Source organism: Phocoena phocoena, chromosome 6 (genome assembly GCF_963924675.1).
Source record: "Phocoena phocoena chromosome 6, mPhoPho1.1, whole genome shotgun sequence".
NCBI lineage: Eukaryota > Metazoa > Chordata > Mammalia > Artiodactyla > Phocoenidae > Phocoena > Phocoena phocoena.
This window is the reverse complement of record NC_089224.1, coordinates 27413481-27438147: the sequence shown is the minus strand read 5'-3', so window position 1 is coordinate 27438147 and position 24667 is coordinate 27413481. Positions and strand designations below refer to the sequence as shown.

Genomic DNA, 24667 nt, shown 5'->3' with positions numbered 1-24667 from the left:
TTCCTTGGTTCTTGTTTATGCCTTTCAGAAAACAACAGGTCCTTTTTCCTAGCAAGCCTGAAGTTTCTGTTAAAGAACAATTCTAGCAAAGAATTTCAGACCTGGGAAACACTCTTAAGATACTGTCTCCTGACTCCGTTCCTAGAGTTTCTCCAACGCATTTACTCTACTATTTTTTCTCAGTGTATTTAATACATGGAGGTTGTTCAATAAATGTTGATTCACAGGTGTGTCCTTTGTACGGTTTGGGGTTTTTTTTTTAAAATAATTTTGAGAAAGAGTTGACCATCTGGGTCAATTTCAACACAGCAGGTAGTATGGGAACAATTTTACTTTCCCTCCCTCCTTTTTTATAATATCTTGCAGAATTCCGCTCTTCTATAAAAATAGATTGCCTTCGTTTTTAGCTGCATGATGTATCTCTGGGAAGATTTTAATGAAAGAGATAACACTGGTTTCCTCCGGGAAAGAGGATTGGGTTGACAGGGGAAAGGGGTGGGAGGAGGACTCGCCACTGCATATTCCATTTTGCACAATTTAATTTTGAACCATGAGAAGGTGTTACTCGCTTAAAATATTATACTAAAATCATTTAAAAGGTAAAAAACTAAATCTTTAACAACCATGGAATACTATGAGAAAGACATTTAGTGAATTCTGGTCTTGGACATGGGGACTGCATGACAGTTTTTTGATGGCCAGGGGCTTTCCAGCACAAAGGATCATTAGTAAGGCTGGTCCTGCTGGATGTTGGTTGGAGCACAAGGACCACTTCCTTAGGAGTGATGTACATACAGCAGTCAAAGACACTGCATCTGCTGAGACAATCCTAATTTCAAATACTCAGTTCCATGTGGCCATTATTTATGTTTATCAGACTAACACTTGGGTATTTTGTTCAGAAAGTCTAGTCTCTGTTGAAGTAAGTCAAGAGCCAGGTAGGAAGCAGAGTGTGTTGAGGGACACAAAACTAGGTTGATGGATAAAGACGTGAAAGGAAGGGACTGTCATGTCCAACATCGGTGCCATGAATCAAAAGAAGTTTATAAACGGCCTAAAGAGGACACGCCAATTGTGTTGCCACTGTGTGAGATGGAAGGAACTTCCGGTTCTTGCCTACCTCCCAGAGCCCTCGTAGAATGTCCCCCCACCCCACGTCACCGGGACCCACGTACCCTCTGCCCCTCCCCCACTGCAGAACGTTTCAGCGCACATTCTACTGTTTAAATTTAAACGTGGCTCTCCTTTACTTGGATCCTGAGCAACTGCTGAAGCAGGTCGCTCTCTGGGTCCTGGTCTTGACTTTTCTCATTGAGGCTACCAGGCAGCAGTAGTCCGTGCCCAAGCCTGCAGGATGGCTTCAGAAGGAGGTAAGCCTATAGGCTGGGGGTGTGTTTTCAGAGACACTGCCATCTCTCACGTCCTTCGGGTTCACATGTGACACTTCACTGTGGGCACATAGTTGGACTGAAGTAGAGGGAGAAGAGAGCACTGGACACACAAGGACATTTCACCTGGGGAGACTGGGGAGCCTGAAGAAACCTGAGACTGTGCTGGGGAGGAGGGGTCATTGGAGGTAGATCAAGAGGAATTGCCCTGGCTATGGAGAAAGGATGGCAGCAGACAGGTTGATTCTTTCTAGAGAGGAGATAAGCCACTCTGAAACGTGTGTGGAAGGATGTGTGTGTGATGTCCTGGTGGTGACACAGGGAGGGTCATGAGGAAAGCCTAGACCTGTACTATGTTCCTGAGGTACCTGAAGCTTGCCTCACTATATCTTTCAAAGGGATTTGAACAGGAGCCTACTGTATCTCAGGGGGCCCTGGGGAGAGATGGTCTTGGTGAGAAAACTCTTCAATGGGGCTGTGTGTGGCCACACCTGTAGTGAGGTGTCCTCTCTGAGAGCGAGGCAGGAGGTTACTCTAACTGCCGCAGCCCATACCTCGTCCACTCCTCCCAGCCCAGAGGTCACTTCTCAGTTCAGGTAACTGTTGCCTTGGATTCAACAGGGGATGGGCAACCGTGTAACTTCAGCCAAGAGAGGGCTCAGGTTCCTGAGTTGCTCTGAATTGTTCTTCCTTTTGTGGAATCGCAGTACTTCAGACCTACTTCATCTTGTCCAGTATCTCATGGTGGACCCTCAGGCTGCCTTGAGAGGAAGAGTTTGTTCATATTTCATGTCACTCCTTCATGGGCAGGGAACAGATGTGGAGTGGGGTTGTTTCGGGTGGAATGACTATGAAGGCTGCTTCCTCTTTTAAAGGGGGAAGGAGTGTAGCCCAGGGTCAGGAAGACGATCTTCTGTGTTACTATTAAACGTGCTATGACACCTATTCTGGTTAATTAGGTGCACCGTGGCGTGTACCTTGTTCTCCTGAACAGGGATGTGTTTCAGACAACTTGATCGCCATGGCACCTGGCTTATGCTTGCTTCTCAGATTGTCTCTCCGTTATGGGGAGCTGGAAGGGGAAGGACCACAGGCGGTCTATACTCCCACGACCAATGTAACATAACAATTCCCTGGCCCTTGTTTACTCCTCTGCAGCCATCACTGGCTGTGAAATGACAGAATCTAAGGGACACGTGCCTACTTCTCAGACCACCCCCACCTCCTAGGAACAGAACTCCTGAATGATGACAGTGACTTTGGGCCCTGGGAAGGGGGTGGCAGGACCTGGCCCATGTTACATACCTGCTGTGGGTTGTTCTGAGATGCAGGTGCATTCTGGGCCAGTGTTATGGGTTTGTATCTGGATTCCATTAGAGGGATATTTTCCAGCATTTTGTTTTGTTTTGCGAGGCTAGGAAAGAAAGAGGGGATTTATACTGAGTGTCAGGAAAAGGAGGACTGAGGAGGAGGTGGGGCCCTAATGTTTTACGCAGTGCCTTTGGGTGCCTAGAACTTACCTTGCAGGAGGTCCCTACCTGCTAGTATGCCAGCTGAGGGGCATTTCTCACAGAGCGGATGTGCACACAGTTCCAGGTCTTGGGAGACAGCCTGTGAGGCTTAGCTGCCAGGGGCTGCCTTAGGGAGGCTCTTCAAGTGAGTGCTTGCTGAGGCAATTTCTTCTCGGCAGGCAGGGGTCAGGGGCCTTGGTGGATGGGCGCGGGGTCACCAGTGGAATAATTCTCAACTGGAGGTCAGGGCATGAAAAGCACTTGAAGACATTTGCACGCTGCAGTTTCCCTTGTCCAGGTGTCTCTCACCTGTGGAGATTACACTCTGAAGCCGCAGAAAGCCTCTGTCCCACTGGCCCATTCTCCTCCCCCATTCACTCCTTTCCTTTGCCTCAACAGCATCTCCAGTGCTGGGAACGGATGTCATCATGAACCCTGGTGCCTCCTTGTCTGATTTCATGGCAGTGCTCTATCCTCCACCCATTCCTGGCCCCCAGCACCGGCCACCCTGGGGGCAGCACCTGCCACCTCCCATCACCCCAGCATTCCCTCCTGGCAGCAGCCTGCTGCCAGCTTTCCCCACGACACCTTTGGTGGCTAATGGTGGCCGTGGACCCGGTGCCCCTGGGGCCTGCAACCTCACTGTCCAAGTCACGTCACAAGGGAGGCCAGTGGAGGCGCCCCAGACTCAGACCTTTATCATAACTCAGGGCCCCCTCACCTGGAGCGCTCCAGGGGCCCTCAGCGGGACTGCTGCATGTCCTGCACCCGTATTCTTAGCATCCCCTGCGATGGAGACCATTGTGACTGCTCCAGCTGTTGGAGTTACTCAGGCTGGCAAGGGAGGCTGGACCCCAGGCTTTCCTCCTCAAGCTCCACCACCAGCTGCCCAGCTGGCCCCTATCATTCGCCCAGTGAACTCTGGGCCTTGGCCACATGGCACTTCCAGGGAGGGCAGCCTGGCCACAAACCAGCCCTACGCCTCGCAGGGTGACTGCTCTAACCCCCAGAGCGTGTACAGTAACTTCCGACGTTGGCAGTGCCTCAAGCCACTGGCGCGGAGACACCTTCCCCAGCGTCCTGATGCAGAAGCTCTTTCCTGCTTTCTCATGTGAGTGAACGCTCAGGGGGTCGTGAGCTTATCGGAACTTTTAGATAAAGAGGACCTGGGGATGCACTCGCAGGTTAGGTTTCTAGGGATACTGGAAGCAAGGTCTGAGGGCGATGTCCATGCTATGAGAAGGCACATTGTCGGTCATATGGGTGAGCCTGCCAGTCCATGACATCATGACTGAAATGTGCCTTATCTCATCTGACCCCACCACCCTGAGAGTCTAGCCAACTTGCTCTTCCATGATTCTCATGGTAATATGGACTGAAGACTTGCAGTCAGAGAGGGTCGTGCTGTAAGGTGAGGAGCCAAGGAGTGGATGCCGCAGTCTCCTGTGGTGCCGTCTCCTTTCATACAGGACTTGAGTGTACGAGGCCGGGGGAGGTCACGTCGGAGGAGGGGGAGGAGCACGGGGCCCAGGAGAGCGCTTAATGCACGCCTCGACTTCATTGTTGTGGAGAATTCCACTAGGAACAGGGTGACGGTAGAGCTCTCCTAAGGGCGTGGGCTCTCTCCCACTAGAGCTGTGAGCCTGGCAGGCATTTCCACCCTAAACCTCCGGTCCCTCGTAAAAAGGGGACAGTCACACTTCACTCAGAGGACCGGGCAGAAGACTCCTTGGGCTAATCTATGAAGTGTTAGCAGATGGCCTGGCACATGCCACGCCTCAAGGCAGCCTTGAAGAGGAAAAGAGCTCCCCAAGGCACAGTGTCCCAGCTGTAGCCTGGGAGTGGATGGTCATCCTCGAGTGAGTGTGAGGCGGTGACAGCAGTGGCCGGGAAGCCTTGTCTTTGCCCTCCCAGACACCTGCCTCCCACCCTCCTGTTGCTCAGTCATGCTGTGTTGAGTGATGTGTGGTCCACATTGGCAGGTGGGGTCAGGCAGGTGGGGGCTGGGCTGGGCATGGAGACTGACCCCAAGGTCTTACAGCCCAGTGCTTCGATCCGTGGCCCGCCTGAAGCCCACCATGACGCTGGAGCGGGGACTGTGCAGGGCCGTGCAGGAATGGCAGCGCATAAGCAACGTTGACCGGATGATCTACTATGAGATAGCAGAAAAGTGAGTCAGCGTCCTGGGCCCAGGGGCTGCGTGGAGGCTGAGGCGAGTGGGTGAGGGCAGGGTGTGGCCGTGGGGGTGCTCATCAGAGAGGACAAAGGAGAAGGGCTGTCACTCAGAACACGGGCCCCGCAGCCCAGAGGCCCTACTGTCCTCCAGAAACCCCTCCCTCACCTTGACAGTTTGGGTCTTCTGTCCTTCCTCCACCAGGAGCTCTGGCCTCCCCTGATTTTGACCTACCCTTGCCTTGACATGAAGGTCTCAGGATGGGGCAGGGTGACGCTGTGAGTCCAGTTGGGGTCCAACTCCGGCCATAAGGGCTGAGCCGGGGAAAGAGCTCCACCCGCCAGCCTGCTGCTTCCTTAGTGGTGGGTGGCTGGCGGCCACTGACATAGATTTGGGACCCCCTCTCCTCATGAAAAGTGGCCTGAGTGGGTACCCTGGCATCCCTGAAGAGGCTGGGGAAGCCAGCTGTCGTCAGCCCGACGGTCTCTGGCCCATCCGTTGTTTGCTCCATGGTAATCCCCTTGGTTTAAGAAAGAAAAGCAAACAAACGAGCGCCTCTCAGAGGAAAGGAAGGCCTCTCCTCTAAGCTCAGCATCCACGTCGTCCAGCCTCTCCTGGGCCCCCCGTCTCCAGGTCTCTGTTCCAGGACTCTCAGTCCCAGCCCAGGGTCCTGGATTCGGGCAAGGACCCCTGTGGGGAACACATGCTTGTTCCAGCCTCTGGCTGTCAGCCCTTCATGTGGTTCTGGATGGGGACGGGGGGCATGAGGAGGGTGCCCCCTGGGTCAGCCACGTGTCCCGTTGATCTGGTTCAATTCAGCGACCTGGGTCGATGCTGTTGAATGGCCTCCAGTGCTGGTGAGGCAGGAAGGGTCGCAGATCTTGTATCAGTTCCAGGAGCAGCTCTCTGCTGTGGACAGCACCTCACAGGGCCTTGACTGCCCCAAGGCACATCCTCTCCCAATCCCTCATTCTTGGCTGCCTTTGTTGGGCTCCAGAACCCAGGCCTTTTTCTCAGGGTGGCCTGTGCCTCCGTCACCCCCCAGGTTCATGGAATTTGAGGCCGAGGAGGAGATGCAGATTCAGAAGTGGCAGTGGATGCAGTGCGCGCAGGACCTGCCTCCTCCAGCCCCACCGAAGCTGGATCCTCGGGGGCCCCCAGCCCCGAAAGTGGGCCTTCAGCCAGGCACCCAGGTTCCCACTGGAGTTGAAGGTACAGGTAACAGGGGCCTAGGGTTGGCCACTGTCCCCACGTGGATCCTTTTCCTTCAAGACAGGGGCGTTGGTCTTTCAACCAAAACAGCCACTGAGGCAGGGAGTGGGGGCGTGGGGTCTCAGCTGCCCTTTGTCACTGCGGGGTATTGACTTGGTCAGTTTTGTAACTCCTCTCACACCTCCCTGTCAAAGGACCCCACACAAAGTCTGCCTAAGAAGTGCGCTTGATGGGGAGACCCCTCGAAAATTGGAGGTTCCCCACTTCCTTACTTGTGACTCTCTTAGATGCCCCCCTTGCCTCCCCTCTCCAGCAGTGCATGAGGCTTTAGGTGGTCCTGACCCCCCCACACCCACATCAATGTTCCCCAAACAATGCCCTCACCAACGTGTGCTCGGTGGTCAGGAGGTTGACCGGGAGTCCCTCACCTTCCTTCCCTTCCTCCCGCTCTGCCTCAGCCTGTGCTCCCAGGATGTCCGGCCCCAGGGCCCAGCCCTCCTGCCCAAAGCCACACGGGTCCCAGCAGCCCCCGGAGCCCGAGGCACCCGAGGAGATTCCCCCCGAGGCTGTGAGGGAGTATATGGACATCATGGATGCGCTGGTGGGGCCCGTCCACTCAGCCACAGGCGAGTCAGGTGCAGAAGGTGGAGAGGACGGAAATGAGCTGAAGCAGGAAGAGGACGGCATCTACTCGGACCCGGGCCTCTTGAGCTACATTGACAAGCTGTGTTCCCAGGACTTTGTCACCGAGGTAGGCTAGGCCTGGAGCCTGGGGTCTACAAGATGCCAGGGCATGGAACACTCAGCACCCAAGATCTGGGTTCTGCTCAGGCCGTTGGGACTTAAGCTCAGCTCCTTGTTCCTGAGCCTGGTGTTAGGGGAAGTTTACGCAGATGTATGTGTGTACGTGTTTGTGTCTGTCTGTGTGTATGCCTTTGTGTGTCTGTGCCTCTGTATATGTGCTCTTTTGTGTGTGACTGTGCGTGTGTATGTGTGTGTGTGTGTGTGTGTGTGTGTGTGTGTGTGTGCTGAGCATCCCCGCCTTGTGGAGGAGAGTGGGGTGGGTCTCTGCTTTTCACTTTCCCTCCGGGTCTTCTTGTCTCACAGGCCACTCCTGGCCAAGGATGCTCACAGCCTCTTCTTTCTGTCCGAGGTGGAGGCAGTCATTCACCCTCGATTCCTGGCAGAATTGCTTTCCCCAGATGCACAGCTGGATCTCTTGGCCCTAGTGGAGGAGCTGGAGCAGGAGGAAGGGCTCACCCCGGAAGAAGTGAGCCAGGGGAGGGAGAGGGACACTCAGGGAGCCAGGGGACCCCACGGGAGGGGGACCCCAGGTGATCCAGGGGACAGGGGAACCCAGATGACCCAGGGGAGCCAGAGGATGGAGGGATCCCCGGTAGAACACGGGAGACAAGGGACACCCTGGAAGACCAGAGCACGGAGGGACCCCAGTGAACAGGGGAGAGGTAGGGCCCCAGAATCGGAGGGCCACATGGCGCTGTCCATCCCTCCCCTGCCTGAGAGGCCTGGCATGGGGAAGGGCCCGTTCTGGGATGGGTGCAGTGCAGGGTGAAAGGAAGGAGAGGATGGGGAGCTGGGAGGGGAGGGAAGGGCACAAAGCCTGGAATAAGGTGCAGGAGGATGGCAAGAATGCCACAGTGTCTGTATTTGGATTCAAGTCCTGGGGTCCCCCGTCCCCTCCTCTCCCCACAGGGCCATTGTCCCACTGCCCAGGGCTCCTCCTCTCACACGTGTGTGTGGAGCCAACACTGTCCTCCTCCCTCCTACCAGCTGGTGCAGAAACGACTCCTGGCCTTGAAAGAGGACGAGGGTGTGCGGGCAGCCCCGAGTCACAGTGCACCCGGAATGCGCTCAAGTCCCTCTGAGTCCGACGCCGGCCAAGGTGCCCAGAGGCATGACCAAGACCCCCATCTAGGGGTCAGTGATGAAGCCTGCCCACCAGAGATTGATTCTGAGGCTCCTCATAGGCTCATTCAAACAGACACTGGCCTGTGCAGGCCCAAAGTCTTTGTTCCCTCTCAAGGATGTCAGGAGGTCTCTCCATTCCGGGCCGGACGGTCCTCCCCTCCCCCGGGTCAAAGGCACGCTGCCCCTCTACGGGAACCCAGGGATGCGTCTGTTCTCAGAGAGGCCTCTCCTGTTCGGGAGGCCCGAGGGCCCAGGGACGGGTCCAGTGACGACGACGAGGAGCTCCCCAGCCTGGCCTTCCTCTTTGGCTCTCTGCAGAGCCTGCTGCCTGGCTGGGTGTCCCAGAGTCCTGCCCATGCCTCAGGCCTGGCCTCCCCTGGAGGTTGGGGAGCCCGGAGTGCTCCCCACGCCCCCTCCCCTCAGAGAAGAGGCCTCAGCCCAGCTCCACCAGCCGCTCCCAAGTCGAGGAAGCGGGCTCTGTGTGGACGCCCAGCCGCTGCTGAGAAGCTGCCCATCCCCGGGGCTGGCCTCGGGGTGTCCTGGAGGTCAGGCTTGGCTCTGGGGCCGGCTCGCCCCTCACAGGCGAGAAAAAGAAAGTGTCACCCGTGTGTCACAGAGAGGAGAAGGAAGTGGAAGAAGCACTGCATCCAGTAGGGAACAGCTGGGCCGGCCCTCCAGGGTGAGGCCCCAGCTCGGCCCCCAGGGGAGCCTAGGGGCTCCTCCTCATCCCAGTGCTGACCCTGGATGATGTCGGGAGAAGGGAGGGAGGGTAGGACCACCAGGGCTGGGAGGGGGAGCAGGATTGTGGGGGTTAGGGAGGTGGGTGAGGTGGGTGTGGCCAGGTGTGGGTGGGAGCAGGACCTTTGGAGTGATGCATATCAATTGTGAATAAAGATAGTCTTGGTGGGAAATGCTCTCAGGCCACTGTCATCTTGTTCGTGTTGCGCTGCTCCACAGAGAGCGATCCAGAGAGGAAGGAAGGATGAGGGAGGTCACAGGAGCTCTGGATCTACAGGTGACCAAACCTTTCCTCCACATAGACAAGGACTCCTCAGGCTGCCCCTGGGAATGCACAGCTCTCACGTTCCCCAGGGACCCCCTCATCATCCCCTTCTCTAAAGCCTGCTTGGCTAGGGGCCTTCTGGGGCCTCTGTACCATCTTCTGCATCCCTGATCCTTCTGGGGAGGCAGAGCTGCTTTTGTGCCTTTCAGCCCTCTGGACACTCACCAGTTTCTAGGATGGAGCCTGCACACAGCCCTTGTCATTATGGAGCTTCTCTCTGCTTCCCTGAAGTGGCCAGGCGACGGCGCTGGCATGAACCTCCGCTCATCCAGGGTTTCCTGTGTGGGTGGAGTGACCAGAGAGGAAAAGTCTTGGCTATGGGGACAGGATTGTCTGCCTCGTCGTAGCGGGAGTATCCTCTACTCCCACTGGGATTATTGCAATGTGGAGAGTGGTGGAGGCAGCTACCTCTTAATCCCAATGAGGATGCAACAAGGGGAATGGGTGCGGGGAAATTCATAGGGCACCCGAAAAAGGTGTGTATAAGGGTAATGACAGTTGGGCCCCTTTGTGGAACTTGTGGGATTTCTGTGCAGCAGCATCTCGTTCAACTGAGGGAGGAGGACCCATCTGGCTGTGGCTGTGGGGACTGGCCTTAGGGGCCTATGGGTGTGCAAAGACACCCCAGAACTACTGTCCCTTCCCTTTCCACCCACGGCTGGACATGTGTGTGTATTGGTATCAACACTGATTTGTATGCCCATATAAAACGGTTCCTCCTAACAAACTCTGACCGCGTTTCACAAGAACAGCTTGCTCACAGGGGCAGCAGGGTTGGGGGAGAGGTGTCTGTGGTCCCAGGTCTGGGTGGGAGCTGGGATCCATGCTGAGGAGTGTGGAGTCCTCAGTCACCGTCCTGTGGGTGCCGGCAGAGACTTCGAATCATCAGAGCAGGGCAAATGACCCGCTCATAAAGGTGAGACGAACAAACAATGAGGGCCAGGGCGCAGACCCCTGCTGTCTCCCCGAACTGCCCCCGCTTGCATCCTGCTTAGCCCCCGTCATGGCAAGTGCTGGTCCACCTCTGAAGCCCCTTCCTCCTAACGCACTCAGATGCTCTGATCCTTTGTGAACCCGCCCTGGGCCTCACCCCCCCTTCCCTGCTGGCCAAAGCCTCTTCTCCTGCTTCTGAGTTCTGATTCCTTCCCCAGGACCCAGGCGGGGGTTGGGACAGCAGAGACTCCCTAATTCTCCCTCCTCCTCCCTGAGATCTCGACAATCACCTTTATATGTTTCTATGATTTTAACTACTCTAGATACTTCATGTGAGCGTCTATGACATGTCCTTTTATGAGTGGCTTATTTCACTTAGCATAATGTCTTAGAGGTTTATCCATGTTGTAGCATGAGACATGCTTTCCTTTTATTTCAAGGAAGGAAATATTTCATTGTATTTATAGACCCCATTATCCGTTCATCTGTTGATGGACATTTGGGTTTCTTCACATCTTGGGTATTTTGGATAATGTTACGATGAATGTGGGTGTGCAAATATCTGTTTGAGATCCTGCTTTGAATTCTTTTGCATACGAACCCAGAAGTGGGACTGCTGGATCACATGGTAGTTATATTTTTAATTTTTAAAAAATTTATTATTTATTTATTTTTGGCCGTGTTGGGTCTTCGTTTCTGTGCCAGGGCTTTCTCTAGTTGCGGTGAGCGGGGGCCACTCTCTTCATCGTGGTGCGTGGGCCTCTCACTGTCGCGGCCTCTCATTGCGGAGCACAGGCTCCAGGCGCGCAGGCTCAGTAGTTGTGCCTCACGCGCCTAGTTGCTCCGCGGCACGTGGGTGGGATCTTCCCAGACCATGACTCGAACCCGTGTCCCCTGCATTGGCAGGCAGATTCTCAACCACTGCACCACCAGGGAAGCCCCTATTTTTAATTTTTTGAGGAAACCTCATATTGTTTTCCCTAAGGGTTGTCCCATTTTACACTCTCACCAACAATGAGAAAGAGAGTCACCGCCAAGAACTTGGTAAATATCCATCTTATAAAAATGTTTATGCTTTTAGCACAGCTGTAGATAATCACAATTATGTATAATAAAAATATTTTGGGTTATATATGGTGTCATGTAAATCATATTGCCTTTGCCTTCTTCTTTCAACATTCTTACTTTAAGAAAAATGGATATATTAGATGTTCTTTAATTTTTTAATTATTTATAATTTTGCATTGTATGCATACATTAAAAATAATTTATCAGTTCCCTTGTTGGTGAACTTTTATAAATTATAATGTGACAGGGTAATCAGTTCCAGAGGAAAAGTTTTTCCTTTCAGAACTTTGAATATTTATTCCATCAAATATGGCTTTTGTTACTGTTTCTTCAAATTATGCCATCAGTACACCCTTGCATGGTGGGTGATCAGTTTCCTTGCTAATTGTTTGTTTTTAGGATTGTCTTCTGTCTTTTGTGTTCTCCAGCTTCTTGACGTGAGATTAGTTTCAGGTTGAAAAAATTGATCCTCCATGTGATCTATTTTGCTTCATTAAGTGACAACACATTCTTCATCTCATCTAGAACATAATATTATCTTTTTCAAATGTTACTTCTACTCATTCTCTCCTGCCTCTACTTCTAGAACCATGGATATATGTATATCAGACCACCTTATATATTCTCTATGTCTTCATCAGCTTGGACGGCTATAACAAAATGCCATAGACCTGGTGGCTTGAAAAACAGACGGTAATTTCTTAACAGTCCTGAAGGTTGGTAGGCCAAGATCAAGGTGCCATATTCAGTTCCTGGTGAGAGCTCTCTTCCTACTTTTCAGATGGTTGTCTTACTGTGTCCTCACGTGGCAGAGAGAAAGACGGATCTCTCTTGTGTCTTTTCTTCTAAGGGCACTAAACCCATTATGAAAGCTCCATTCCCATGACCTAATTACCTCCCAAAGGCCCTATCCCCAAATACATTGAAGGTTAGGGCTTCAACATAAGAATTGGTGGGGGGGATACACGTCCATAGCATTCTGCCCCTGGTACACAAAATTTGTGTGTTTATTGTATGCAAAATACATTCATTCTATCCCAACAGCCTCAAAAGCCTTAACTCATCCCAACATCAACTGTAAAATTTAAAGTCCAAAGTCTGATCTAAACACCATCGAAATCACATATGGGGGAGACTGGAGGTACTATTCATCCTGAGGTAAAATTTCTCTGTAGTTGTAAATCTGTGACCCAAACAAGTTAAGTGTTTCCAAATACGATGATGGGACTGGCATATAATAGACATCCCTACTCCGAAAGGAAAAAATAGGAAAGAGGGAAATGATGACAGTTTCCAGGCAAGTCCAAAGCCTAGCAAGGCCAATCCCATTAGATCTTAAGGTACGAGAATAATCCTCTTTGGTTTGAGGCTTTGCCATCCAGGCCCACTGGGGTGGCAACATCATCCCCACAGCTCGGTGGAGCAGCCCCACTCCTTCAGCTTGGTGGGGTGCCACCCATACTGCAGCTCTCTGTAGGGCCTCCACCTACACCATGACTCTCTGTGAGGGCGACAATCTCACATTTTCAAACTGAGGCCCCCTGCGCCTGTGGTGGGATTGACAGACCCAATGACCTCGGAATCACCTTTGGGGTCTTTCTTCCCTTTTCCTCAAGAGGAGTACACAGGGCTACCCTGGTGGCGAAGTGGGTGAGAGTCAGCCTGCCGATGCAGGGGACACGGGTTCGTGCCCTGGTCCGGGACGATCCCACATGCCGCGGAGCGGCTGGGCCCGTGAGCCATGGCCGCTGAGCCAGCGCGTCCAGAGCCTGTGCTCCGCAACGGGAGAGGCCACAACAGTGAGAGGCCCACGTACCGCCAAAAAGAAAAAAAAATGAGGAGTACACATTCACAGCCGAATTGCTCTAGTCTCCTATTCTGTAGAATCCAAGAATTCTGACAGCCTTCCCTCATTCTGCCTGGCTGTCTCTGTCCCCTTTAGTTCAAACTGGCAGTGTCCCTGCTGGTTTAACCCTTCTCTATTCCTGGCCTCTGCTGAGAGGACAAATTAAATTAATAGCACACCTGCTACACCCTTCGAGTTTTCTTCAGAACGAGCTTTTTCACTTTCAAATACGGATAGGCTGAGAAGTTTCCAAATCTCTAAGTTCCGATTTCTTTTTTTTTTTTGCGTTATGCCATTCTGAGCCATCGCCAGAATCACTTTTAATAGGTAAGGGCTGAAAGGCCTTTATGGTGATCTCAGCTCTTTTTTAGCATGCACTTCAAATCTCTTTCAGCCTTTACCTACTATCCAATTCCAAGGCCACTTCCACATATTTAGGTATTTGCTACTTCTTGGTACCAAAATATGTCTTAGCTCAAGGGACTATAACAAACTACCACAGACTGGGTGGCTTAAACAACAGACGTTTATTTCTCACACTTCTGGAGGCTGCAAAGTCCAAAATCAAGCCACCAGCAGACTCTAGGTCCATAAACTTCTCATTCATAATTTCTGACCATTTCTTTTCTGTGCTACATTTTAGCTAATTTTTCACATCATCCATGTCATCCACTTCCTCTTTATCAATATCTGATCTTTTTCCCATTCACTTTGAAATACAGATGTGTGACCTTTGTAGGTTGAATTTCATCATACACTATGAAATATTCAATTTCAATGGTCAAGATTTACTAACATAAATCATTTTTACCCAAAATGACAGTGCTACCAGGACTCTGCCTTCACTGGCTGCCCCTGAGAATTGGACAGAGCAAGCCCTGTGGGGATGAGGACCCAGAGGTCTGGTGGGATGGGGAAGGGGGACCAAAGGTAGCCACAGCAGCTCACGGCAGCATCTCCAGGGAGAAGAACATCCCCGAGTGAGGCTGCCAAGGGCTGGGCACGTCACAGACCTTATTTCCCTCAACTAGCACACCTCAGTGCCTACTCTTATAGATCAAAGAACTAAAGGTCTCAGAAGTTGCCAACATTACTTGCTCAAGATCATGGCTTCTAAGGGCCTGTGCCTCCTCCATGTCACCCCGGGTGTCTTAGGGAGGGAGATTTGCAGGCAGAAGGCTGTGGTGCTGTGTGAGCTGGGCAAAGTCATTCTCCCTCTCTGACTCAGGATTCTACATTTCTAAAAGAGGGAGTGGGCTAATGAAGACAGCCCTGGCTCTAGGACTCACACCTCGGAGGGCAGGAGGTGTGCCCAGGCCCCCTGAGAGTGGGTATCTTGGTCTAGGGCCTGCACTGCCAGGGCCTCACGGAGGAGAATGAGACCCGCGGCCCTGGACTCAGGGCCACTCATTCATCAGTCCTGGTGCTTTCCTCCACCCAGCCACCCAGCCTCAGGGTCAGACCCTGCTCTGTCCCCACTTCCACAGTCCCACAGAGGTCCTGGGGCACTTCCCACCCAGAAGCTACACAGTGGGGAGTCGATGACCCACCCGTGTTGAGGGGGTCTCTGGGCTGCTTGGCCGTTGGCCAGGGCAGAGAAAAGATGAAATTCAGTGACTCAGGGCACCCGGGCCCTGGTCATAGCCGGCCCCTCAGACCCTGCAGTTTAGGCCGTCTCAGCCTTCAACAGAGGCCCCAACGCACCCGTGGCTCCCGGGGCCAACTGCTGTGCTTCTGGAGTCGGAGCGCTGCCCTCCAGCACTTCCCCCACGCCTGGAGCCCAGCCGGGGGCGGCCGTGGCCATGTCCGGGGACCCTCACAGCTCCAGGGTGGCCACAGGCAGCAGCAGCAGCCAGAGAAGTGCCACAGGCTGGCTTCGGCCTTGGGCGATCCACGCCTCCACGCCCATTGCCAGGGTTGCTGATTCCGGCCTGACCCTACCCTGGCCCTGCCTGACCTTGCCCTGACCCCGCCTCAGCCCAGCCCTGATACCACCCTGACCTTCTTAATAACCTTTGAAACAACTCTACTAACATATAATTTATATACCATGAAGTTCACTTATTATTACACAAGGGACAATTCAATGATTTTCTCTACATTATTAAAAATTTATGTATTTTTTAATATATATTTAAATAAACTTGTTTAGATTTGTGAAAAAGTTGCAAAGACAGTACAGAGTTCCAATATCCCCTTCACCCACTCTCCCCTAATGTTAGGATCTTATATTACTATGGCATATTTATCACAACTAGTGAGCCAATATTGAGACATTAATATTAACTGAAGTCCATTCTTTCTTGTTTTAAATTTTTTTAAGCTTAAGGTGTAGAGCATAATGATTTGACTTCCATGCATCATGAAAGGATCATCAGAATAAATTTAGTGAACATCCATCATCCCACAGAGATACAAAGTTAAAGAAATAGGAAAAAAATGTTTTCCTCTGAGGAGAACTCTTGGGCTTTACCCTATCGACTGTCATGTATAACATACAGCAGTGTTAATTATATTTATCATGCTGTCCATTACACCCCTAGTAATTATTTATCTTATAACTGGGAGTTTGTACCTTTGACTGCAGCTAACCAATTCCCCCTCCCCCAATCTCCCGCCTCTGGTAACCACAAATCTGATCTCTTTTCCCATGAATTTGTTTGTTTGTATTTGAAATATAATTGACCTACAATGCTATGTTAGTTCCTGTTACATAACATAGTGATTGGTTACTTCTATATATTTCAAAATGATAAATACAGTTATGATATGTCACCATACAAAGATATTACATAATTATTGACTATATTCCCCACACCGTACATTTCATACTCATTTATCTTGCAGCTGAAACTTTGTACCTCTTAATCTACCTCACCTATTGCTTTCTTCCCCCCAACACTCTCCCTTCTGGCAAGCACCTGTTTGTTCTCTGTATCTATAACTCTGTCTCTGTTTCGTTATGTTTGTCCTTTTGTTTTCTTTTTTAGATTGCACACACAAGTGTAATCATACAGTATTTGCCTTTGTCTGACTTACTTCACTGAACATAATAAATACCCTCTAGGTCCATCCATGTTGTCGCAAAGGGCAAGACTTCCTTCTTTATCAGATATGTGATTTGCAAGACTTTCTCCAAGTCTGTAGCTTCTTTCTGTTTATGTACATCTTTAATTTCTCTCAGCAATACTGTGCAGTTTTCAGTGGACAGATCTTGCACCACTTTATTAAATTTATTTCTAAGTATTTTATTCTTTTCCATGCTACTGTGAATGAAATTTTGTTAATTTCCGTTTCGTATTTTTATACCTAGAAATGCAATTTATTTATATAAGAAATGTTGCTTCTTCCGACCTTCCTAAACTTCTTTATTCATTCTAGTCTGTTTTATTTTGTTTTGGTGGTTTCATTGGGGTTTTCCAACACATAGGGTCATGTCCTCTGCAATAAAAGTTCTAATTCTACCATTTAAAGTTGGATGCCTTTAATTTCTTCTCTCCTACCTTCTTTCTTTTTCCTTTCCTACCTTCCTTCCTTCGTTTTCCTTCCTTCCTTCCTCCCTTCCTTCCTTCCTTCTTCCCTTCCTTCCTTGCTTCCTTCCTTTCTTTCCTTCACTTCTTAGAGACTACATTTATAAGGACCGTGCTTTTTAAATATGGTCTATCAATCTTTGTCTTTAACTTGTATCATCTATTCACATTTAATGTGATTATTGATATGGCTGGAACTACATTTTCCACTTTGCTATTTGTTTTCTGTATGTCTCTAACCTTTCCCCACACTTTTGAGACAGGCTGGGACCTGGGACCCTTTGCTGCAGTGCTACAGCAGATTTCTGTAAACTGGTGTATGCATGGGTGACAGTCCCACCTGTGGGTTAGATTTCTACAGATGACATACAACTGTCTGGTTTCCAGGCTTGATCACCCCGGTGGGCAGTTTATAGGGTGCAACCTCCTTCAGTGGCCCTTTCTGCAAGCTTGCAGGTTGGTGCCTGAAGAGACAACTGCAGGGGGCAGGTTGAAACAGCAATCTCTCTTTCTCTTTTTCAGTCTTTTCTGTCCCTCCTCCCTTTACCTCTCCCTTGGTCCTTATACCTGCACTCCCATCCCCTTTATCCTGAAACTTCTTGTTTGTGTCTAAGTTTTTGTCATTGGTATCTTTGTTTTATGAGTTTTGTCTGTCCAACCGCTCCTACAAGTCTCTGCCAACATTGTGGGCATGGTAGAGCACTTAAGCCTTGAAATACAAACGCATCCCACATTGTCTGAGACTCGACTCCAGCCTTGGGTTACTTAGTGGGATTTTAAAGAACAAAAAAGAAGAGAGGGGCTTGCACCTCTCTCCTCTGCCTTTGCAATGTAACTATTCTGCCTGGACTCTCAGCGACTCCCTGATCCATTTGTAGTCCCCCAGACTGAGGGAAAAAAAGAGGCTTTTTAAATTCAAGCAGGAGAACTGAGATCTCTGATTTTGTAAAAATTAACTTGTTTGGCTTAAGCTTGTGGGTTTAATTAATACAGACCTCTGCGTATTATCAACATTAAGTATAATACTTCTATTGTACCTACGCATACTGGAAGTCAATAAGTGCGTATTGTTTCTGTGATAAAATCTACTATCAAGGAAAATAACCTGATAGGATTAAACTTTTAAGTAAATATAAGTGGATAAGAGCTTTTTAGTAAACTCTATGGGAAAAATCATATTTTCAAAATGTCCATTTAGAATAGTCCCGCCAGATTTTGGTAACTTGAAACTAAATTAAGTTAAATGATAGGAATCCATCGAGTATCCAGGCCCTTTCAAATAAGATGAAATATTGGAACCATATTTGCTAAACAGGCTTAAATTTACCTACTCACAAGTTTCCTTATGAGAGGGAAACTAAGGATGTTTAGATTTAATAGACACATATCTTGCATCACATTAAGGAAAGAAAGTGTGCTTTGGGAAGATACATGGGATCTTCCCATGGGATCTTCCCAACAGGTTATGGGATATTCCAATTAGGGAATGCTAATGTAAAAGACAGTTCATGGTGGCTTAAGGAAAGTAGGATGTGTGCTTTCAGAAAAGAAGGTATAAGGAATGGAAATGTATTTTGTTAGAAGGAAAAATGTGATTTTGTCCTACAGCTGGTTATTTCTGAACGGAAAAAAGAAGGGACAAAATACAGCTACAGAAAGTTGCAGAAGATTTGTGGAAACGGAACGTTGAGAAAAGAATTTTGTATGTGGTCGGGATTTTCTAAGGTTGGATTAACTTTAATTAGGTAACTGGATCTTATCAAGAGCAGGCTGATATAAGACTGGATTTGGTTTCTTTCTCTCATAAGAAAACAACCTTTTCTGGGAATGTTCCTTTAGATAACAGATTGTGTGAGTTTCTGTGCCTTTAAGTGAGCTGTATTTACTTTTGAGATCTTTTTTTTTTTCCACCTTTGCTCAAGGAATAATTGTATCACAGCAGCCTATGATTCTATTTGACTGGGTGTTTTAAAAGTTCTGGAAATGTTTGACAGATTTCCCAAATATCAAATTCTAATTGAAATTCTTTTGACTTCAGTTAATTTTGGGATGCTTCATGGGGCCCCTGGAGCCTCCAAACAGAGATCCTAAACTAATTGTGTTCACTTGGTATGTTAAATTACATGGGAAACATTGTCCAAACTCATTGTTGCCTGTGTCAGATGGAATCATCAGGCTCTCCCCAGTTTTCTCATAGCTGCCAAACAGATAGGGGAAAAGGGTTTGGGGTTTGTTCTGCTGTCTAGTCTCTCACCTCATTCTATGTCCAAAAAAAAAAAAATCCCCTGTGGGAATACTCCCAATGTAGGCCCATAGGTCCTGACCCCCGTGGCATTTCCCATTGCACCCAACCCCAATTCCTCCAGGAGTTCCTTTTTTGCACCTCTAGGACCCCTTTCACTCAAGGCCTTGGCAGCCCATACCATTTGTTACAGACTACCTATTGGACGGCCACTTCCAAGCAGCCCACATCCTAGGCTTTAGAGATGCTCAAACTCGAGGAATACCCCCAGCATAGGAAAATATTATAGGACAAAAGCCTCCTGGTAGACGTCTCTGGGACACTGGACTTCATTTCTAGGAGCGCTTTTTCACGGTTTCATGTTATTCAACATGGGATGATCCTCGTCTAAGCCAGAAGAAACACCTCTGGAGCGTATCCTTAGAAATTGGAAATTTTCAAAACAGACGGCCTGAAAAGGGAAAAAACTTAAACTGTATTGTAACATCACCTGGCCATTGTATAAATTGGGGAATGGAGAAACACGGCCTGAAAATGGGGCTCTGTAATATCGTCTTGCAATTGGATCTCTACTGTTGCACGACAGGGAAATGGACTGAAGTTCCCGATATTCAAGCCTTCATGGTCCTGGGAATTTCCTGGCGGTCCAGGGGTTAGGACTCTGAGCTGTCACTGCTGAGGGCCTGTGTTCGATCCCAGGTCAGGGAACTAAAATCCCACAAATCACGTGGGGCTGCCCAGAAAAAAAAAAACCTTTCACATGGCCAAAAAATACCATAAGTAACATCAAAAGACAAATGATTGGAAGAAAAGTATATCACCATATAAATCAATATCTTTCACAGTTGAAGGGATAATATCCCCACTTTATAAGAACTTTTAAAAATCAAGAAGAAAATACCAGACATCCTATAGAAAAATGGACACAAGACATGATCAGACAGTTTACCTAAAGAGGTATAAAGAAATGAAAAGATGTTCAACTTCACTCATGATAAGAGAATGCAAATTATAACTACACTGAGATACCATTACTCACTCACTCACCAGCTTGACAAAAATTCAAAAGCTTGACAGTACTCTGTATTAGTGACACTGTTAGTAAATAGACATTTTCATATATTGTTGGTGGGAACGCAGAATGGTAGAAGCCTTTTAGAGGGGAACTGGCCAATATTTAAACTGTATATACATACATACCTATCGACACAGCAAGCACACTTCTAAGAATCTAAAGAGTCACTTGCAATTTTATGAATATACTCATGGACATGGTTCTTTTTCACAGCATTATTTACAGTTGCAGAATATTGAAAATGGCTTGAATGTTTAAGCATAGGAGGCTCTATCAACTGCTGCATATACACAATGGAGTAAAACGCATGTGAGAAAAAGTCTGAGAAAGAAGATATTAATGAAATATTATGGAGGAAATGTTATTAAGTGAAAAGAGCAAAGGGAAAAAAGCATATATAGTTTGTTACCTCTTGTGTCAGAAAGAAGGAAAAATAATGAACATAGTATTTGACTATATATCCTCAGTCTTGGGCAGTTTATCTTTATATGTGTGTTAGAATTACAAAGAAATGTCAAACTCTTTAGTAGGTTTGGTTCTTATAGCAGTATGGTGAAGCAGTTTTGAAACTGTTTTGGATGCATTATAGGATTCAGCAAATGAGTACCTATGTCTGTGTTGTTGGGAGCCTGGGTTCTCACTGTGGAAGAGAAGTCATACAAATATGGAATGGGACAAAGCAGGGAAGAATCCCATGAGGATGAGCGGGAATTGGAAGTACTGGTGTGAACTTAAGATTTGGTAAGATCTGTATACGTGTGTCTGTACATGCTTATGTGCCCGTGCATATATATTTGTATATGTGTGTATACACCCATGTATTTTCTATGTCTGTCCACTGGAAAGTCCAAGAAGAATGCTCCAGTAGCAGTGAGCACATCTAGCATCCAGATCTTAGTCTCTAACACCATTTTCCGTTAGTGGAAACCCTGGCTTCTTGGCCTACTGGCTGCTTCCAGGTTTAGGATAGGGTAAGTACCAGATGATTCTGGATCCAGAAAGTAAAAACATGCTAAAAAACATGTTGGAGGATGGCACTAGGACTGGGGAGCCAGTTTGAAGGGATTCCCACCCACTCGCCAAATCTGGGATGATTTGAGCACCAAACTACTTGAGTACACTTATAAAACATTGGGAAGAAAAAGAGAAACTTACAAGTCTATAACAATAAATTTATAAGTCAATGAAGTCTATTGCTTACAGTAGAATGTCAATGGCAACTGGTAACTTCACTTTTTCCTCCTCATATCAACAGCTTACACAATCATAGTACATTTATTAAAGCTAAGAAAGTAACCTTGGGACATCACTATTAGGAACTTCACACGGTATTCAGATTTTCCACTATTGTCCTTTTTATGATCTAGGATCCAGTCTAGGATGTGACACTGCATTTAGTCATCATGTCTCTTTAGTATCCTCAAATCTGGGACAGTTTCACTGTTTCCATCTTTCATGACCTTGATACTTGAAAAGAGCTAGTCAGCTATTGTATTGAATGCCCCTCAATTTGGGATGGTCTGAAGTTTTCTCATTAGACTTGCATCATGGACATTTGCAAGAATACCACAGAAACGAAGTGTACCATATCAAGGGGTACATGATGCCAACATGATTTATTCGTGGTGATGTTAACCTTGATCACTTGATAAAGGTAGTGTTGGACAGGTTTCTCCACTACAAAATCAACCATTTTTCTCTTTGCATACCCTGTTCGTTAATGAGTAAGTATAGCTCATACTCCTAGGGAGGGCAATTAAGCTCTACTTCCTGGAGAATGGACCTGGTGATTAGAATAACAACACAGTGACTGTGCTTCTTACACTCCCCCACCCTAAAGAAGAGAGTGGCGCAGTATTTCCTGGATCCCAAACTAGCAAAAGACAGCCCAAATAGGCTCATTCCTCCCTGGATGGAACTCAAGTCCTGCTGACAACACCAGGTGAGCCCAGCAGCACCAGCAGGCGGTATCAATTAGGACCCCTGATAACAGTAAGTGGTGAAGGGAAGTGCTCTCTTTTCTCACAGGACTGACACTCCCCTCCCCTCACCTAGAGACACTAGGTAGTTGGCTGGTAGCAGCCAGGGCAATTCTGCCAATGAAATACATTCCCACAAAGTGTTCTTTATCCCCACATACCTGAGACTCCCCATCTACATGCAAGACACCTGGCAGCTAGGCAGCACCAGCAAGGACATGTCCCCTCTTCCCCACCTTAAACTGCCCAGCAGAGGAAGAGATTCCCCTCCCCTACTGAAAGATACCAGGTGGCCAGGAGACAGTGGGAAGGGGGACTCTGATACATCAGTGGCTCAGCCAGTGAAACTTTTCCTATTTGGGGCCACAGCATCCCCCACTTAGAGACACAAAGAAGCCTGTTTTGGGAAGCTCCATCCACACACTCCAAAAACAACAGCAGGGAGAAGTGGGGGCAAAAGTGTTATCAAAGAAACCAAACAGATTCACAGTAAAACAAGAGTTTTGAAAACTGTCTTTGGAACAAACACAGCCCACAGCGCTAGGCCAGGATCTGGGGGCCAAACCTAAAGACAGAATGACTTCCTGCTAAAATGAAAGATTTAAACAAGATGCAGAGTCCCTTAACATCACAGCTAAATGTTCAGAATACAATAGAAAATTACCCATCATGCCAAGAACCAGGATTCACAAATTAGAAAAGACAATCACCTGACACCAATACTGAGATGGGACAGTAAAGCAGACATCATAAAAATGCTTCAAGCAATTGTAAGTTCTCTAGAAACAAAGGAGAAGGTACAAATTTCAACCAAAAGAAGGTAAACAAAAAGTGCGGTGGAAACGATACAACTAAAAGTTAGAAAATTTAAAACTCATTGGAGTGGGTCAATGGTAGAATTGATATGACAGAAAATGGAATCAGAGAATTTGAGGACAGGTCAATATAACTTAGCAAATCTAAACAACAGAGAGTAAATAGACTGGGATAAAAAAAGAATCTCTGGGACAAGAATAAAAAAGCTAACATTTATGTTATCAGAGTCCCAGAAAGAGAGTATGGGACTGAAAAACTATTTAAATAAATAATGGCTGAAAACTTCCCCTATTTGGCAAAAGACCTAAGTGTGCAGATTCAAGAAACCAAGTGACTATTAAATAAATCCTAATATATCCACACTAAGACATCATATTTTAAATTATGAAAACTAAAAACAAAAAAAATATTGAAAGCATCCAGAAAGAAATGATTCATTACCCATAGGGGAGAGGGAACACACCAATTCAGATGACAGCACATACCATATGAAACGGAGCTCACAAGGAGATGGCACAATCTTTTTCTTCAAGTGCTGAAAGAAAAGACTGTCAACTGATGAATGTGCATCGGGCAAGACTATTCTTTAGTAATGAAGTGCAATGAACATGTTTTTAGATGAAAGAAAACTGAAAGAATTTGTTGCTAGCAGACCTACCCTTAAACAATGTCTACAGGAAGTTCTTCAAATGGAAGTAAATGATAAAAGAAGAAATACTGCAGCATTAGGAAGGAAGAAAAAATGAGACGAACACGAATATGAGTATATACAATAGATTATCCTTCTACCCACAAGATCTTAGAATCACATGTGATAACTGAAGCAAAAATGATCATACTGATACTCTAGAAAATGATATTTTAAAATGGGAAAGATAAAGGGACCTAAATGAAAGTAATGTTTTCACACTTAACTACAAGTGGTAATATACCATGATAAGGCACATATGTATATTGTAATACTCAGAGCAACCACTAAGAAAACTACAATGAGATGCACTAAAAACATTAAGAATGAATCCAAATAGAATCTTAAATAATAAACCAATAACCCACAGAAAAGCAAGAAAGAAGTAACAGAAAAATGAGAACCAGAGGAAACACATGTAAAATAAATAATTAAATGGCTAACTTAAGCCCTCACATATTGGAAGTAACAGTTCTAATTACACCCTTCAAGAGAGAGATTGTGAGGCTGGATGAAAAATCGTAAGTATATGCTGTTTATCAAAGTCAATGACATAGGAAGATTGAAAGCAAAAGGTTGGAAAAAGACATATCATGCAATCAATTTTAAAAATCAGGAGTATACTAAAGTAGATTTCAGGGCAAAGAAATTTATTACAGACAACAAGGGACATTACTTAATAATCATGAATCAATCCACCAGGAAGATGTAACATTCCTATATGTATGTGAACCAGATGACAGAATGTGTGAAGGAAAACCTGAGAGAGCAGATAGAGAAATTGAGAAAATTTATTACTGTTGACAATTGTTGGTATTGTTCTAGCAACTGACAGAACTACTGGAACAAAAATCATCAAGGATGTAGCAGTCCTGAACTCCATGATCAAATGCCAGGGTCTAATTTATACACACACACACACACACACACACACACACACACACACACGTATACCATTCCACCCAAGGACGGCAGAATATATGTTTGTTTTTCCAGCACCCATGAAACACTCACCAAGACAGTCCGTATACTGGGCCATAAAACACACTTCACCAAATTTAAAAGAAAGGGTATATTCTTTAACCACAATGGAATCAAACTAGATATAAATAACAGACAACAGGAGAACCTCCAAAGACCTTGAAATTTAACAACACAGTAATAAACCATGGGTCAAACAGGAAGTCATTTCAAAGGAAATCATTTAAAAAGAC

At 47.4% G+C, this 24667-nt stretch overlaps 1 protein-coding gene across 1 annotated transcript; it reads left to right on the top strand.

Moving 5' to 3' along the window:
* Positions 1–1354: 1354 nt before the first annotated feature.
* On the top strand, positions 1355–15090 carry LOC136125018 (NUT family member 2G-like). Its single transcript, XM_065879872.1, has 8 exons — positions 1355–1370; positions 3299–4010; positions 4941–5069; positions 6118–6257; positions 6743–7035; positions 7438–7554; positions 8076–8758; positions 14814–15090. Exons 1-8 carry the CDS (start codon positions 1355–1357, stop codon positions 15088–15090), a joined length of 2367 nt encoding a protein of 788 aa, XP_065735944.1.
* Positions 15091–24667: the final 9577 nt, after the last annotated feature.

Excerpts from the sequence above, each read along its gene's own strand:
- LOC136125018 (XM_065879872.1), top strand. Across the intron at positions 7,036-7,437 it reads CCCAGGACTTTGTCACCGAG|GTGGAGGCAGTCATTCACCC; the intron begins GTAGGCTAGGCC and ends TTTCTGTCCGAG. Across the intron at positions 8,759-14,813 it reads GGCCTCGGGGTGTCCTGGAG|AGGCCCCAACGCACCCGTGG; the intron begins GTCAGGCTTGGC and ends AGCCTTCAACAG.